Source organism: Cricetulus griseus, chromosome 5 (assembly GCF_003668045.3).
Source record: "Cricetulus griseus strain 17A/GY chromosome 5, alternate assembly CriGri-PICRH-1.0, whole genome shotgun sequence".
NCBI lineage: Eukaryota > Metazoa > Chordata > Mammalia > Rodentia > Cricetidae > Cricetulus > Cricetulus griseus.
Genome location: NC_048598.1, coordinates 103,247,852 through 103,263,360, shown reverse-complemented (window position 1 = coordinate 103,263,360; position 15,509 = coordinate 103,247,852). Strand labels below are relative to the sequence as shown.

At 38.7% G+C, this 15,509-nt stretch overlaps 1 protein-coding gene across 4 annotated transcripts in view; it reads right to left on the bottom strand.

Annotated features, from left to right (window-relative positions):
- Positions 1–15,509, bottom strand: part of Btbd7 (BTB domain containing 7) — a 75,418-nt gene that overhangs the window by 21,900 nt on the left and 38,009 nt on the right. For 2 of the 4 annotated variants that reach the window (XM_027419174.2, XM_027419175.2), the window contains exons 4-5: positions 3,824–4,032; positions 2,126–2,201 (exon numbers count right to left, since the gene is read on the bottom strand). In XM_027419174.2, coding sequence (XP_027274975.1) covers positions 2,126–2,201; positions 3,824–4,032 — 285 coding nt within the window. Of the gene's footprint in view, positions 1–2,125; positions 2,202–3,823; positions 4,033–15,509 lie in introns of those variants that run through there. The other 2 variants (XM_027419177.2, XM_027419178.2) reach the window with 2 other exon arrangements.

Sequence of the window (15,509 nt, the reverse complement as noted above, 5' to 3'; positions counted from 1 at the left end):
GATGGGGCTGGAGACACAGCTCAGTGGTTAAGAGTACTTTCTGTTCTTGCAGAAGACTGGGATTCAATTTTAGGTACCCACATACTGGCTCACAACCATTTGTAAGCACAAACATGGTGCACATATAATAGAGATGCAGGCAAAATACTTATACACATGAAATAAATCTAAAAAAAAATTATTAAAAAAAATACCCAACATACTAGGTAGGCTATGAGAAGGACAGGTATTCATAGTAGATCTGAAAATAAGGCAAAGTATCAGAGTCTCAATTTATCTTCCGCTGAGAATTTTTGTGTGTTTTGTTTTTGAGACATGGTCTCTTCTACATAGCCCTGGCTGTCCTGGAACTCACTATGTAGACCAGGCTGGCCTTGAACTCAGAAGTTCCACCTGTCTCTGCCTCCCTAATGCTGGGTTAAAGGTATGTGCTGTCATGCCTGGCCTGAGCATTTAATTACTGGTCACTCAAAACACTTGTTTTGCCATTCTGTGCCTGTCCATGAATAACACTGAAAGTGAGTGAATAAAGATTTGAGGTTACAAATAAATTGTAGTATGTTGATAAACTTGCAAATACAAACTCTATAAATGAGAATAGACTATATGTTGGTATTCAGAATCTTTCTATATTAATTATAGTGGTTTTGTAGTTAAAAATTTTCAAATTTGAGAAATGTTGAAGGTTTTTGAAGGCCACAGAAAAGTAAGTAGCAATGTATGAGAGGTCTTGAGCAGGACCCAGGTTTGGTTCCCAGCACCCACATGGAGGCCAATAACCACCTGTAATTTCAATGCCAGGTGATCTCTGATGCCCTCTTCTGACCTCTTCCAGTACCAGGCACGTACATGGTACACATACATGTGTGCAGACAAACATACACATAAATAAACTTAAAAACTTTGGAGAAACAGAAGTTCAAAGTCATCCCTGGTTACATAAGCCTGGGCCACATGAGACTCTGTCTCAAAATACATAAAATACTGAAAAATGACAGGAAAGGGAAATCTATTTAATTTTCCTAATTGAAGCTTATTGATTTGGGTTCAGTATGTAGAGGAATACAGCACTATATGAGAGGAAGGTGATGGGGGATGGTCTAACATATAAAAGATCAGTATAGAATCCTATGTTTCTGGGTCAGCAAGATGGCTCAGTGAGTAAAGGCACCTGCCACCACACATAAAAATCTGAGTAAATTTCTGGTGGAAGGATAGAACCTATTCTTGCAAGTTGTACTCTTACTTCCATATATGTACTGTGGTGTGCACTTTGTGGATGCACACAAACACAATAAAAAATGTAATAAAATTAAAAGAAAATGAATCATGCATCCATACTGTATATGGAACTACCCAGAAGATCCTAAACTGGAAGTAATTTTATTAAAAACAAATTAAAAAAAAAAACCCAAAAAACTTTGTGGTGCTAGATGTCCCACACACTAGGACCTCACACACACTAAATAAGCGGTATGCTACTGAGCTACGCCCTTAGTCCCTCTCTCCTTTTTGAGACAGGGTCTTACGAGATAGCTCTGGCTGGCCAGGAACGCACTCCATAGACCAGGCTGGCCTCAAATTCACAAGAGATTTGCTTACTTCACCTCCTAAGTGCTGGGATTAAAGGTGTGTACCAAAAAAAAAAAAAAAAAAAAAAGTGTGTGCCACCATGCCAAGCCTTTGCATCTTTCTTAGTTGAAGTAAAATTAACACAGATTCGTCATTTTAATCATTTGAAGAACATTGTACATCTATCAACATTAATTCCTGAACATCTTCAACAATGTTTCTTTCTCGGATACCTTAATCATGACACGACATTTTTCATTCTAGCATTCCATGAATCACTTAACATACTATATCACAGACATAAAATTGATATACTTATCAACTTCCCCTCAACTCCACTAAAGGACTCACTGATGATGTAAAATCCTCACTTCCTTCAGTCCACAGTATGTTTCCAAGACTGGGTGGGTGGGTGGGTGGGTGGTGTGTGTGTGTGTGTGTGTGTGTGTGTGTGTGTGTGTGTGTGTGTGTGTGTGTGTGTGTGTGTGTAAGCCCCTGGGAACGCTGAAACCATACAGATGCTGACTGGCACAAGGGTATCTTCTCAACTTACCTCTGTCTGCTATTCTTTTCATCAATTGATGCTCTCCCCATTTAATCAGATACTTAAGGATATCTTGTTCACTTGCCTAGAATAAAAATTGATTATTATTTATTCTAATGAAGTTATTGAAATGTTTAGTTTATATGAGGAAGGCGATAGGTGGGTGGTCTAACATAAGTTATATGTTATAATGTACATGTGGGGCATAACTTACCACATTTCTCTCTATCAGCTGTGTGAAATTTTAGAGTTACTCCTGTGGTCTATCAACAGGGAATGTTACAGATAGCATCATCTTATTGAATAACTTCAATCTTCATCCCAGCGGATGCTTTTATTATTACCATCTTTTTTTTTTTTTTTTTACTATGTATATTTCCTACTTTTAAATTTATTTTATCTTATTATAAGGCTCCCATACTACTAGTGTTTTGGGGATAAGATGAAAATAAAATAACAGGCAGGCTACAATCTCTATAAGGTATTTTGTGGGCTGAGGAGAGGACCTTGCAGGACAATTTGTGAAATGGCAATGTGCCTCTCATATCTTATTTTATTTAAAATCTTATAGCGCAGAAGCTGCTCTCCAAGATACTTTGTCATGAAGGATTGCATTGCTCAGGACAACAATCTGACAGTACTGACAAGTCCTAAATCAAGCAGACATCTGGTACTGACCAGGACAATGAGACAAAGTTAATGAACAAAGAGCCTCCTACAAACAAACACCAAGTGTTTCAGCATTTATCACCACAAACAAAGCAATGTTAAAGAAGCAGAGTGGGAAATTTGCTTTTTTTCTTTTTTAAAATTTATTTATTTATTAATTATGTATACAGTGTTCTGTCTGCATGTATCCCTGCAGGCCAGGAGAGGGCATCAGATCTTATTACAGGTGGCTGTGAGCCACCATGTGGTTGCTGGGAATTGAACTCAGGACCTCGGGAAGATCAGCTTGTGTTCTTAACCACAAAGCCATCTCTCCAGCCCTAGTTTTGTTTTTGTTTTTTTTTCAATGTAGTATTTTCTAACTATGGTGATGCCATTTTATAGTATATCTGGTATACACAAAGAAACAAATATCTCAAAGGGTTTACAGCTTCACAGCATTAGTAGCTGTTGTACTGCTTTTTGCATAAAGTTAACCCAATGTAAGACAATTAAAAACATGTTATCTTAAATAATTTTTTATAGTATTTAAAATCTATTATTAAATTACAAACTAGATTAACACATAAGCCAAAGACACAAGAATTAACTGAAAACTACTTCTGACTGAAAATAAAGTAGAAAATACAATTATGCTTTAGCAGAACACATACACTCTTGAGTTTTTATGATGAGTTGAACAGACTGAATGAAATTTCATTCTTGCTTTGTGTTGCTTAACCTATGATCTACAATCCAAGTATCTGATACACTACCAAAAGAAATTATTATAATGAGTGAGTACTCGTGGGAGGCAAGGCATTCATTTTCAGACTATGTTCCTGACCTGGCCTATCCTCTTTATAGTATAGCTGGTTATTAAGTCCTGGGCTCGTTCATAGCAGTGTACATGAAGTCCCAATGTACACAGATATGGAGCAGGAATTCATTAAGCAAAGCCTGTTTTTCCCTGCCCCACCCTATAAGAGTGACAGAGTATAGATGAATTTCTTTGTGCATGGTAATGACAATGAACTTGAGAGGTGTATAAATGATTACCTGTAGGTAGTCAGACTGGATAGCAGTAAGCAGATGGTCTTTGCTGAGTTCATAAAAAACATCCGAAGTCATGACCTGGGATAATTCCTCACAAAGGAAATGCAAAGCTTGTCGGTGCACCCACTTAGAGCCATATGGATGTGAACTCCACTTGAGGATGGCAATTAAGGTATCTAATGAGATGCTCTCAGCAATGATATCCTCACAGCCTAAAAGAGAAGACAAATACTTCTTTAAGATTAATCAGAAATATTACTTATTGGTCATTAGTGTGTTAGGCTACACAGACTTAAAAATTCAAGGAGATAAAAAAAATCTCATGGAAATCATCAAGACTCCCTTGGATAGGGCGGCAAAAGATATAACGTTTACAAGAAATCTGATGCCCTACAGAGAAAGGCAGAGAATCCTCCTAGCTGCTGAAGAAAACACATCTGTGTACAAATTCAATAACTGAATAAGATAGTACAATGGAACCACTGAGTCAAAGGGGAAGAAGAATAGATGGCAAAGACAGATGCCAGAAAGACATGATTGGCAGAGGAAGGACATGGATGACAGTTGCTTGAGAGAGCACCAAGGACTAAGGAGATGATTTACACCCTTAAAAAACAGGTAAAACAAGTTAGTATTCTTTTGAGTTTAATTCTGCCAAATCAAAAAAGTAAGTGAAATAAACCAAAAACCCAGAAAAAGCAACTATGGCATTTTAAGAGCTCAAAGGAGAAAGAAAAAAAAAAAAAACAAAAAAAAACAAAGGGGCTGGAGAGATGGCTCAGTGGTTAAGAGAGGTCCGGAGTTCAATTCCCAGCAACCACATGGTGGCTCACAACCACCTTGAATGAGATCTGGTGCCCTCTGCTGGCATGCAGGCACAAGACTGTATACATAATAAATAAATAAAATGTTAAAAAAAAATCAGAGAATAATCAGTTATTCTTAGGAAAAATCAATATAAAGATACAGGACCAGACATGGTAGCACACACCTTTAATCCCATCACTTCGCTGGCAGAAACAGAAGGATCTCTGTGAGTTTACATTGTGAGGTTCAGGCTAGCCAGAGCAAAAAAAAAAAGAGACTCTGTCTCAACCCCTCTACCCAACTGTGAGTGACAAAAAATTATGGAAGGGATATAACTACAAAACAAAAAGTAGGCTTGATATTATGAAAAAATGATGCCCTCTTCTGGCATGCAGAACACTCATACATAAAATGTAATTATGTAAATAAAATTAAAACAACAAAACCCCCAAGCATTTAAATATCACCACTGACAGTAACAAATAATATGGCTACACACACTGTGCTGCACTCAACAGCCTTACAAAATACAGATCAAAGATTAAAGTCTAGACACTTTCAGAGTTGAAAGTTCTAAGCTCAAAGTGACAGGAGAGAATCCCATATTCAGGTGATACAAGACCATTAGTGACCACATGGCACTTAATTACCTCTTCTCTCTTTTTCTGATACACTACCAGATGAGGGATACGTCATAAATAACTGTGCTACATGAGTCCCACAAAGCATAGGGATGCTGTCTTCAGCGTATCTTTACAACACATGGTGGGTAGCAGAATATGTTAAGGTACCAACCAAGTGAGATCCTTGCAGATAAGAGGTACAAAACTGAACAGTGCTTAAAGGATCTGCTTGTAAACAGCAGCAATTACAGTGGAGGGCATAGGAGTGAGCTTGTTTTTGCCATGCTGATCATGAGCTTGGATGAAGCTATGAAAAGTATGCTTCAAAAATCTCCAGACAACTGAATCTGGAAAGCACAGTTACCAAGACGCTGAATAGCACAATCACAACTAGCTATAAAGATCAGTCAAAAATCAAATTCAAATAGAGCCAGGGAAAATGAGGAATCTCCATACTTTGGGATGATGAAAATCAGCTGCACAGTGATGAGAGGTGAACTAGCTTAATACAGAGCAAGATCTGGGTATTTTAACTACACAAGAACACAATGTGGTATGGTTGCTATAAAACTGAAGCACTCCTGGGTTTTAGTTCTCAAGAGAGCCTAATGCTGCACTGCTCTCCTGTGTTGCTCTGAGCCTCATGTTTTAGATGGGCACTGACTAAATCGAAGAATGCTAAGAGGTGGCAACAGACCAGAAGAGGGGAAAGGCTCTCTGCAAACACAGTATAAAATGTACATAAGGGAAAGCTAAGCAGACATGGAAGAGATGTTGTTACATGCCCAGTGGTCTTCACCTGACTACTATTACTCTAAGGACAGACCCCAACAATTAGCTGGATGTTAAAAAAAGGAATTCTGGCTTGATAACACCTCATACATACTGCCTGCACTGACTGAACTTAGTGGACTATTTAAAAACAAACAAACAAACAGGAAATTATGACGGTGATCTATTGGGAGGAATATGGAAGAGTTAGAGGGGAGTAAACGGAAGGCATATATGATCACATTTCATTGCGTATGTATAAAATTCTCAAGAAGAAAAATTTAAAAGAAAAAATCCTCATAAGCACCACTGAGATGACCACAATGAGCTATGTTTATGATACCAGACAACACAACCATGCTGGAGAAATGTGCAAAGCAGGGGAAAGTTCTCAAGGACACTCTGGTCTCTGTATCTAGTCCATGGGTTCCAATGACTCTTCCTTCAAAATACTCCTTATTAGCCTCTTTCTCTTCCATTCCCACTAATACCATAACCTTATATCCCCAAATCAATACCATAATATATTCCCAATATCAACCCCTGAAGTTTTCTTCCTACTTTCTGGATCCACATCAAGCACAAGGTGGAAAGGTCTGTGGGACACCACCATCACACCATCCCTACCTATTTCACTATTTTAAAAAGGAAAGCAAGAATTCCAAGGAAATAAAAAAAGGTGTTTTCTTTTAGCCGGGCGGTGGTGGTGCACGCCTTTAATCCCAGCACTCAGGAGGCAGAGGCAGGTGGGTCTCTGTGAGTTCGAGACCAGCCTGGTCTACAAGTGCTAGTTCCAGGACAGCCTCCAAAGCCACAGGGAAACCCTGTCTCGAAAAACCAAAAAAAAAAAAAAAAAAAAAAAAAAAAGAATCAGACATGCATGCTAGAAGGCAAGCTAACCTGTGCCTCTGGTGGAAACTCTGTCTCTGGATTCTGCAATATATTAAGAATTTGAGGGGAGGGGGAATGTTTCTCTTTACTCGTCTCCTGGAGGACAATTCTTAAGAGTCTCAACACTCACACTGCTCTCCTGTCTTCCCAGCGTCACTCCTTCCTGTTCTTCGGGAATATTTACAAAACGAACATCCTGTGTGCAATCATTTGAGGCAGACTTTTGGCAAGGGCTGTGGGAAACGGGAGATTCCCAGACAAGAACAGCTAGTAACAAAAATACACTACAAATCCAAGGTTCTTGAGTGAAATTCTATGGATGGATATCAAAAGGCCACCACCCCACACGTAAGTTGGGAGGTGGTAATGTCATGCTTTGAATATGACATTATCAGTTTCCATGAGAAGCTTATGACCACAAGCAGACATAGAGCAGCAAGTAGTGACACTCAAATTCTCAAATGTAGACATTTAATCTTTAAAAGTCTGAAGATTTCCAGGTCAGTATTTAAAAAAAACAAAAACAAAAACAAAATCCTATTTCCTGAAGATGTAAATGCAGACTGTATACCACAAGAGTAAGCTTGGCTAAGGCTCTCAACTACAAAGACAGCCCACAGGAAACTCCCACAGTTAATCTAAGATAAAATGTCCACAGAAACCTAGAGCAGGGGTATTTGTACGGAAGAGCCAAGACTGTAAGTCCCCAAATTCAATCCCATACTCTAGGCTATTAGAATGAACTCCTCCAACTCCACATTAGAATCAAGCAGCTGTCTCCCCACCCTCCTATTCCCCTCCTCTTTCTTTTTCTTTCTGGAGACTATACCTGTTTGATAACAAAACCTAGCAATGATATCAATTAAAGAGAAAGAGCTCAGATACCACTGGGATGAAGGTTTGAGTTACCCAACCTGGTAGCCTCCCTAGATCTGCAGAAGTACTGGCAAAGGAAAAAAACAAATCTACAAGAGCTGAGGAAAGAGGTTGCAGTGACTTTTGGTGTTTCAATTAGAGTAAGCTTGAACTATTTCCCTCAGCTTCCATCCTAGAATAGTTGGGAGTTAGTCAAGGGGGAACATGCAGCTTGGAAGGAATGGAGAGGAGCAGTCAATAAGGATGAAAACATGCTCACGAGAAATGGCTTGTGCTTGCTTCTTCCCTGCTCTAAGATCAGTTCTTACCCAATTGCAACTCTGTTGCCACCACTGGCTCCATGGCCACCACTAAATGCAAGGCAGTGGTTCCCCAGTCTCTCTTCACAGCTGCACATTAGCAGCTGGCTGAGCTTGGCTTCTCCAGTACACAACCCATCCAGACCCTGCCATCATTCCTTTTAGTACTTTGTTTCCTCATCCTCACCCACAACAGAGTAAAACTTAGTTCTGATAATAAAAATGAGTCAGAGCTTCCCGTCAGTTTTGGTATCTGGACTCTGGCTAATTCTATCATCTTTGCCAAACCAAATCTTTTGTAGAGGTCATGTCACCAGGCCGACTACGATGAATTGAGTTTAAGCAACCACACAAACTGATCTGCATCACAGACAATGAATTTAGCAACTCTGAGCCTATCTTACATCCCCTCTGCCTTCTACTGCAGCAAGCCAGTTTTAAGTCTAGACTACCAGACCTCGTTCCAGCCACAGTTTTGTACATTTTGCTTTCTGCTATGGAAATAATGGCATTCTGGAATAGCCACCTCCAGGAATTTGCTAGATCCCTTACATACGCAAAAACACAAGAAACACTTTTCCCAAAGGGATGCTGGAGGGTAAATGTCCCCCTTTCTTCCCTGTGGACAATTCTGAATGGTGTTCCATCTCTTCTGCTCCTCGGAGGATTCCAGCAGTTATTAAGTCTACTTGGCCAGAACAGTGATCACCTCATAACATGCAATTATATTGACTCTCTCATTCCACTTAATCCTTTCTAACCACATACTCCTATTTAGTGCAAAAACATTCCAGAATAAACTGTCTACAAGCAAGTCTTCATCTCAGGACCCAGTTTATGGAGGAAACAGATTAAGACACAATAGACACAAAAATTTAAGGGGCTAGTGAGTTGATTCAGTGGGTAAAGGTACTTTCCATATCAACCTGATGATCTGAGTTCAATTCCCAGAAGCCACACAAAGGTGGAAGGATAATCAATTCCACAAAGCTGTCTTCTAACCTTTACCAACTTCTATGTCTCCATGTCTCCCCCTGACACACACCCTCCTGTGTATATACAGGCCTACAAGCAATATTTATAGTCACATAGGTTTCTTATGCCTGTAAATTCTAACTAGGAAGGTTAGACAGGAAGACTATCATGAGTTCAAGCTCAAAAAGCCTACGCTACCCTGTGACACTCTGTCTTATAACACCAATAAACAATTAAAATTTTGTTCATCCCTTGGATTTTGGTCAATGGATGGGTCATTTGGCCTTGGATTCCAGGTTATCTTTTTAGACTTTGCTTTTAAAAGATTGACTTGTTCAGTTGTGGCCAAACTCTATACTAGATACAATGTCATCAACACATATAGCTCTTGATCTCAATTTTCTAGAAGACACAAACACAGCAATGCTATGTCAGGAGTGTACAAAAGACTATATGGTCCACAATGGGATTCTCAAGGGGGCAGAGGGTGAGAATGGCTAGGAATGACTTTCTAATTGAGGAAAAATTGAAATTACACATTTTTTTGGGGGGGGGGGAAACAGGAAGAAACTGCATTCCAGGAATAGCAAGGAATGTGTGCATACAGCCAGTGTTGAAAGCACAAGAATGCAGAGCTTCAAAAAATGGCTTGTTGAAAAAAGAATACTTAGATACTTAGAACTTTTGTGTTGTTGTTTTTCAAGACAGGGTTTCTTTGTGTAGCCCTGGCTGTCTTAAAACTCGCTCTGTAGACCAGGATGGCCTCACAGAGATCTCTGCCTCCTGATTGCTGGGAATAAAGGTATGCACCACCACTTGGAAGAACACTCCCAACTCTATTTGCCTGCAATCCATCAATATTGTAAATTTTTTTCAATATTGTAAATTTTTATTCAGCAAGCTTCATATAGCTTCAACCCATTCTCCTAGTAAGAAATCAAACTTGCCTTAGAAATCAAAGAAGTACTATGTATTTTTATCACATTTCAATTCCCTCCTAATTATTAAAACCTAAGAAATTGTTAGCGTTAAATAGTTTTGACCCAAGAAAATAACATCAAATGGTTAAATAATGTATTAGTTTTCTATTGCTATGTAACAAACCACCACAAATTACTGGGTTAAAACAACATATTTATCTTCTCACACATTCTGTGGGCTGTGAGTCTGAGCATTAGGGTCTGGGTCTTCAGCCAGGACTTCATTATGCATGAAAGAAGGGTGTCAGCTGGGCTTTTATTCTGTCTGAAAGCTCAATGGGGAGCATCTGCCTCCAATCTCATTCAACAATGTTGGCAGAATTAGTTTCTTGTGGCTGCAAGTCTATGGACCTAGCTTCCTGCTGACTAATGATTGGGGAATCACATTCAATTCTTGCCACATGATTCTTTGGCCAGGAGAAGTGTAGAAATGACTTGTCAAGATAGAGTCCTCTAAGAATGGTATTTCATCACCTAATGCCTTTAAAGGTCACACCCACATTTAAGGAAGGATTAAATAAGTGTCAGTATGAAAACAAAAGGGGGGGGGCTACTAACTGCTACCCATACTGTGCCTACTTGTCCTAGCAAGTTTCTGAGTGACTTAGCAAACACAAGTTTATTCTGCCCTCAGTACCCCACCATTCCTTCCATCTATTTCAGCCATTTTCTTCTTAGACATATCTATGTTGCTAGTTCTCTGAAGAATGCTGAGACAAATCAATAGCTTAGGAAGATTCTTTAGTTCAGCAAAACAAGCAAACAAACAACTAACCCAAAATGAAGTTGAGTGTTTCTGGGTTTTGGTTCTTAGACTTTTGTGGCTAATGCTTGGAATCTGGTTGTTTCTGTTGGGTAGAAAGACACAATATAGAAGTACAGTTGTTTTTGTTTGTTTCAATGCTTGGACTGAACCCAGAGCCTTATTATGTATCAACGTCTTATAACAAGTAAGATATTTAGCCACATGGAAGTGCACCTTCTAGGGTTCTGTCCCTCTTAGGAACCTTGTAAGTTTTCTTGCAATAGCTGAACAAGAGAAGTGAGTACTATTAGAGATCTAATTTAAGTAGCTGCATTTTTAGTTTATTTTAAAGATTATTTCCAGAGACTCTGAATTGCTTATTGGAAAAGAATCATGAGAAATACCATATATCAGTGGCTGCCACTGTAGAACGGTGACTGGAAAAATAAAGATAGAGGGGCAGAGATGTGCAGTTTTGAATTTTGTTCCATGTGAATGTATTCCCTATTGAAAACCACCAGGCTATGGAAACTGCCAGTTCATTTGTTCCCTCAGTGTTCAGCAAAATCCACCACTGACCACAAAGCCCAGGCAAATATTACCAAGGAAACTTAAAGGTCCTTTATCCTGAGACCATTCTTCCTTTTGAAAGGAAGGAGGAAGTCACTGAAATTCATGCTTCGTATGTGTGAAATGTGCACCCTGTGCCAGTGACCTATACCCTTTAACTTGTGTCAACTGTGCTGAAGAAATGATAAAGATGGCTGTCTTAGTCACTGTTCTATTTCTATGGAAAGACTCCATGACCATGGTAACTCTTATAAAAGAAAGCAATTAACTGGGGGCTGGCTTACAGCTTCAGAGGTTAGTAAATTATCATCAAGGTGGGGAGCATGGCTGCATGCAGGCAGACATGGTGCTGGAGAGGTAGCTCAGAGTTCCACATCCTCATCTGAAGGCTGAGAAAGACACTCTAGGCCTGGCTTGGGTTTTTGAAACCTCAAAGCCCACCCCCAGTGACACACTTCCTCTAATAAGGCCACACCTCCTAATCCTTTTAATCTTTTCAAACAGTGCCACTCCTTGGTGACTAAATATTAAAATGTATCTATGGGTGCCATTCTTATTCAAACTACCACATGGGAGAGCAGAAAACTTGAAGGAGCTTCATTTATAAAGGAGGACATTAAACACACGAACAACTGAGAAAAAGATTTTTAAGGTCTCTTTCTAAGCTTCAAGCACACATAAGAACTCATCACTTAAATGAATACAGACCAACATTTCTTTATGTTTACTTTATAAACTACCTTCTTTAACATGGCATTTAAAAGTATTTGGTTTGAGACAGCATCATCTCTCTGGCCCTATTTACCTAGTTTTAAATTGGTATGAGTGAAGAGTAACAAACTAATTATACATTTTAGTTTAGGGCATTTTTCTGAACCTCTCAGAGTAAGATGTAAGCTCAAATGCCAATATATTTAGAAAACAGTAAGATCCATGTATTTCCTTAAGTTCTAGTCATAGTTTTAAAGTCAGCATTGTTTTTTGATGCATGATTCAATTTGGGAAGAACACTGACAATGTAAGCCTAATTTTATGCCAAATCATTGGAAAAGGCTTAATTATTACAGTTAAAGAGGAGTATGTTTGGTAACATACTTCTTTGATAACAAAGACATTTAAGTGTGCAAATGCATTGCTGTTTTCTGGTACCAGTTTTATTTTTTTATTTTTGTTTTTGCTTTTCAAGACAGGGTTTCTCTGTGTAGCCCTGGCTGTCCTGGTACTCGCTCTGTAGGCCAGGCTGGCCTCCAGTTCCAGAGATCGGCCTGCCTTTGGTTCCTGAGTGTTGGGTCTAAAGGCGTGGGCTCCCACTGCTTGGCTTTTAGTACAAGTTTTAGATATGTAGATATTTTACCTTCAAACAAGAACATGTAAAAACAGCACACATATATGAACACTAACCCCAAAGTATATAAAAATGTTTTCTATACATGTACATGCAAAGGCCAGAAGACAATTTTATGTAATATTTCTTCTACCTTGTTCTTGAGACAAGGAGTTTCACTGACCTGGACTTGCTTGGCTGGTTATCCCTTTCCAGTGTTGGGATTGTAAATGCATAACAACATGCCCAGCTTTTTATCTTGATTCTGGACTCAAACTCAGGCCATAATGCTTGTACAGCAACATTCACCAAAAGAACTATCTCCTTGGCCCTGAAAGTCTTAATATATCAAAATCATCTCCTTCATAGACATATTGAGGGAGACTAGAACCATGTCAACTGTACTAGAAAAATGGTTGAAGCCAATGTTTCTAGCCAGCTTTTAGTCACTGAATGTTTTAGTAGTTCTGTAAACACTTGGAGACATTCGCAAACAGTATTTTTATTAGTGCAGAGCTGGATTAGAACCCAGGTCTAAGTTCAAAGTTCATGTTTACAAAACACTGCACTGTTTACTTATTACTAAATATGTACAAGTTTCACCGGGTTTTAAAGATCAAGTGAAACAGCTTATATCCAGTGCTGTCATGAAGCTAGGTGCACCTTGGACTTTAAAGATTGTCTTTCCCCTGTTATAATCTTGAATAACAACAGTGTCATTAAATGTTAATCTGAGATTTGAAAATAGTTTATGCTTTTTATTTTATGACTAGCACCAAAAGTTCTAGTAACTTGATGTTTTTAGTTTTTATGGTTCACTTTGAAATATAAATACCAACATACAAAAATACAGTGAATATATCTCTCAACAACCCAAGGTAAAATGAAACTCCACATTTTCTATCTGTTGAGATTTCATTCCTGCACCAATCCTTGTAGTTTCATTATTATATACAGAGGGAAAGTTTTATTTATTGTTGAAAAAAGGACTTCTGGCCTGGTGGTGGTGGCACATATCTTTGATCTCAACATTCAGGAGGCAGAGGCAGGTGGATCTCTAAGTGTGAGGCTAGCCTGTCTACAGATCGAGTTCCAGGACAGCCCAGACTACACAGAGAAACCCTGTCTTGGAAAACAAACAAACAAACAAAACAAAACCAAAGCCAACCAACCAACCAACCAACCAACCAAAAACCAAACCAAAAAACCAAACCAACCAAACAAAAAAGAAAGAAAAAAGATAAAGGACTTTTGATTAAGAATCATATAACTTTTAAACAGACATTCAGCAGGTTCTGCAGCAAATGAATTGTACATATTTTAGAAATACTTGTTATGGCGACAAAGTGTCAGATACACACTTATCTTAAAAATGTCCTACAATAAGTCATAATATTCATTAGGGTCTTTTAAGTATACAAATAAGGGAAAATAAACATTCCATTTTCAATAGAAAACAAACAAGTATTAGTAACTGCTTACAATTTTCTTTTCCTTAATAAAACAACTTAGAACAAGAATTTCCAACTGATTACAAATGTTACTGTCATTACTGTAAATAATTTATTGCTGAATTTTAGAAACATAATTAGTTTTTTGATCTACATTATAAATTAGCTGAAAAGGTTAGATTTTTCTTAGGAGCCCCACATGAGGGACACACCCTTAATTCCAACACTCAGGAGGCAGAAGCAGGCAGATCTCTGAGTTCAAAGCTAGCTTGAGTGACTGGAGAGATGACTCAGTGGTAAGAGCACTGGCTGCTCTTCCACAGGACCGGGGTTCATTTCCCAGCAACCACATGGCAGTTCACAACTATCTGTAACTCCTGTTCTAGGGAATTCAACACCCTTATAGACATACATGCAGGCAAAACACCAATGCACATAAAATAAAAATGAGAGTATTAAAAAAAAAAAAAAACAACCCAAAACAGCTAGCTTGCTCTAAGTAAGAGTTCCAGGACATTGGGCTGTATAGTGAAAGTTTGCTCTTGGATTAAAACTTTTTGGGTTCAGATGATAAATAGCCTTGACTAACTTCAAGGATATTTTAATCCTATCAGTGGGCTATCAGGTGATCAATCAATTTGACATGCTGCTTAAACTGATGAGTGACAGGGATGTCTTCTGTACACATGTTTCTCTTATTGGTTGATGAATAAAACACTGTTGGCCAATAGGGCAGCAAGATATGTGGGACTAGGAGTAGGAGATGAGGAGGATTCTGGGAAAAGTAGGCAGAGTCATTTACCACGTAGGATGCTGGAGCAGTAACACCATGCTGGGCATTACCGGGTAAGCCACATCCTCCTGGCAATACATAGATTCATACATATGGGTAAGTAATTAAGATAGAGATAGCCAATAAGAAGCCCAAGCCAGTGGTCAACAGTATTATAATTAATATGTCTTGTGTGTTATTTGGGGGCTCCAGGGTGGCTTCGGAACCAGGCGGGAATTCCGTAATAGATGAGTTAGATGATAGTCTCGCTGTTTAGATTATGTATTAATCTACTTTTCTAAATAATACTTCCTTTTTATCTTCTACACTGGGGTTAAGTGTTTTCATTTTGTTTACAACTTCTAGGGCCTTGGTCAAGCAAACATTCATCACTGAACCACACATGCTAGGCTCACAGATCAGCTCCTCTTTCACAAGAAAAGATTATGCAGAGACTGGAGAGGTGACTTAAATTGTTCTTCCCAGATCTCACAACCTTTTTAACTCCAGTCCCAGGAGCTTCTATCATCTCTTCTGGCCTCTATGGGCATAGCAAGCACATGGTGCACATGAAGGCAAATGCCCATACAAATAAAATTTGCAAA